This window comes from Watersipora subatra, chromosome 8 (genome assembly GCF_963576615.1).
Source record: "Watersipora subatra chromosome 8, tzWatSuba1.1, whole genome shotgun sequence".
In the NCBI taxonomy this organism is placed as follows: Eukaryota; Metazoa; Bryozoa; class Gymnolaemata; order Cheilostomatida; family Watersiporidae; genus Watersipora; species Watersipora subatra.
The window spans coordinates 47811448-47814770 of record NC_088715.1 but is presented as its reverse complement, the minus strand read 5'-3'; the positions used below and the strand labels follow the sequence as shown (position 1 = coordinate 47814770).

The 3323-nt window shown below is 36.1% G+C and overlaps 1 protein-coding gene across 1 annotated transcript; it reads left to right on the top strand.

Moving 5' to 3' along the window:
• Positions 1-228: 228 nt before the first annotated feature.
• LOC137402643 (alpha-(1,3)-fucosyltransferase fut-1-like) lies at positions 229-822 on the top strand. Its single transcript, XM_068089148.1, has one exon. The coding sequence runs from the start codon at positions 229-231 to the stop codon at positions 820-822; it is 594 nt and encodes a 197-aa protein (XP_067945249.1).
• Positions 823-3323: the final 2501 nt, after the last annotated feature.

Sequence of the window (3323 nt, the reverse complement as noted above, 5' to 3'; positions counted from 1 at the left end):
TTTATGCTGAGCATAGAGTCAGGTAGCTACGTACGTCATAAGTTTCCAACGGAGTTCGACGGCAAATTCAATGGATCAGTAATGTACAGAAGAGATGCAACCATTTACTATCCTTTTGGCAAGGTCGTTAAAAGGACAGAGCCTTCAAATGATATTATAGATTTTGCAAAATATAAAACAAAGGGCGCATTTGCATATGTTTCAAGGTGTATAGCAAGATACCCTAGAATGGACATCATGAATATTTTAGGGAACTATATCCAAATCGACATATTTAGCGACAGATGTAAAGGGGTAAATGTTACGCCTTCTCCCTGTTCTCGGTTACCAACTGGCAGCAACACACACTGTGAGTCAGAAAGACACCAACCATACCGGTTTTATTTGGCTTTTGAGAATTCTCTCTGCAAGGATTACATATCAGAAAAGTTTTGGGATCGTCTGGAGTCTCCTGGCTATTTTGTGCCCGTCGCTCTCGGAGGTTTATCACTTGACGATTACACTAGTGTCGCACCTCCTAACTCTTTCCTTCATGTTTATAATTTTACTTCAGTTCATCAACTTGGACGTTACCTCAAATATTTAATGGAGAATGACAAAGAATATAATGCCTACCATAGTTGGCGCTATGATTATGAAATAACTACAAAACGCAGTATGCCAGCCTGTGAACTTTGTCGTATCGCAAATGAAAAACCAGCTATGCCTGCCCTTCAGAGCATAGCCGATTGGAGGAACAATGCTTCCACATGCTGGGAGTATCAGCTACATAAAGAGGCAGCATCTGAAAATGAAACTGAGGTGTCAGATCTTCTAAGCTAACCTAATACTAAGTTCTAAGAATTATTATAAAATATTCCTGTGCTTGTTAATCACATATATTATCTCCTTCAATTTGTTAGCTTTTCTTGCCAATCTATTGTTTATTTGTACAAAAAAATGATAGAAAAATTTAACAATTTCGACTTTTTGGTTCCTCGACATCAGTGCCAAAGATCTCAGTCACACCATGAGTCAGGTTTGTGCTTTAACTGTGACCAAAGGAATTTAGTTGTGGCTGAGATGAGGCTTCAAATCTTCCTCTGATCATAGTTTTCTTTCAAACTAGTATTAATTTGCAAATCGCTAAACTAATTATTCTTAAGGATGAACTTGCATAGAATTTTAATATATTTAATCTTAAAGTGTCGGTATTATTCAATCATTTCTGATTGTTTTTGATGTTTGAAGTGACTGACTGCCTGAGTGTTTTAAGGTTAAAATCGACAAAACTCTATTCCAGTTTAAATTCTCAGACTCCAGCAAAATTGTGATTATGACGTTTATCATAATTGCACAGAGACCGACAGAATAGAGACGCTTAATGCTGTAACTTGGACACAATAGCCGATATCAACCATAAAAACTCTAGCAACTATTGGTGTCATTCCCTATGTATTTTCTCAGGGGCAGATCTAGGGAAAAAATGGTGTGGTGCAAAATTTGTGTAATTCGCCTGGGTCCACGCTAGCGGAACCTTTTGAAATTTGGGCATCTTAGAATGAAGGAGAGGAGTGTTTGAGCCCAAAAAAGTGTAATCATTTGTTTGCAGCAAACAATAAGTTTAGAGGTAAAAATAGACGTTAGATATGATTAATTAAATTGACGTTTTATAATTTCTATTATGCTATTTATATCAAGATTACATGTGAACAGAAAGTTAACAAACAATTGTGCAATAAAATTAGCTATTAGCTACACAATGATGCTCTTATGCAACAGACATAGTAAGGCATGCTTTTTGGAATTGTTGTTTTGTTGTTAAAAAATAATCCAAAGTTCGTTTTTGGCCTTTCTTCTGAGACATTTTGCTTTTAAAATTGCTTGTAGTACTTATTTTAAAAGGTTGTGGCTCAGTTGGTGTTGTCTATTGGGACCACCCTCATTTGTTTATAAGCTAAACAAATTCAGGTCAAGGTTATTAAAACTTGATCGTTATAACGAGCCCTACTAGGCCATTTTTGTTCATTTCCTCCCAAAGCAAGTTCTCAGCAAAATGAAATGTAATTCACCCAATTCTTGATGGATTTTGAACCATTTTTTAAAAGTGGTTTTGCCATATTTAGGGTGGTGCATTTGCACCATATGCACCATAGTAAAGTCGCCCCTGTTTTCTTCAGAGTGTTTTAACCGTGATCAAGTTTGTCGCTTTTAATCTTGAAACATCCTGGTAATCAGATCAACTCAACCATAAAAAAAACAATCGCGAAAAATACGGCTACTTTCTGATAAAATATACTAAAGTTTTGTGTAAGTTCAGTTTTAATAGGGAAATAGAAACAACACAATAAAGAGTGTTGTAAAACTTTAGGTTAAAGGTTGATAAAAAGCAAACATACTCATACCACAGCAGTTTTGAACTAAAGAAATTTAACTTTCTTTTTCATTTATTCAGACCACCGCTAGGAAAGGAACAGATAACACATCAGATTTTATTGCTGATAGCTCGAATTATGCAAATGTTTGTATCGTAATTGTTTGATTTCAGGGTTGGGTGATCACATCGCAAATTTCCCAAAATTTAGAAAACGGCCAACAGCCAATCTCAAAACTCCTGAAAACTTATTATAAGAATTTCTTTTGCCAAAAAACCTTTCAAACACATGTGCAGCCGGCCAACTCTAGCAAGCATTTACTTATAAGATCTATTAACTTCTAGACGTGTCAACCACTCGGAGCTGCTTCAAGAGATGTCAGAAATGTGCAAGCTAAAACTAGTTCTTTATTTCAGTCCAGCTGTTCAGAACAATATTTCTTAATGAAGTCGGCTCCAAGCATGTTATGGCCCAGGTAGAAGATAAATTTTGTTGTCTTCAGTGCCAGCCACATGTATTGTCTAGTATAAACCATTTTAGAGCAAGCCACTATCCATTAGAAATCGAAGCTATTTGGTATCTTCAAGCTAGTTCTGTTTCTGTTACTTTGACCACCAAAAACGTCAGCACCCTGAAAACCGTCAGGTCCCTTCCGGGGTCTGTACTGAACTCCCTGCAAAGAAATGACAGCGTCTGCACCATAAGCGACAAATATAATTATGCATATTTTCTTTTAGCCTCACCTGTCAGACACCTGTTATGCATTTCACCGAATGGCTAGTGGTCATAAAATAGCCATTTTTTTGCTTTGTATACTGTTATCAGGATAATGAAGCTGTTTAAACTCATATCTAGGAATGGCAAGGTAATTATAAATCCATTAGACTTTGATCATTGGACTTCCAAAAACAGGGTTCATTCTCTTATTCGGTGATATATAGTCACAAATATTTCAGTTTGTTTTATATC

Bases quoted from the DNA above. Each gene is read 5' to 3' on its own strand.
- LOC137402643 (XM_068089148.1), top strand. From the start codon at position 229: ATGGACATCATGAATATTTTAGGGAACTATATCCAAATCGACATATTT.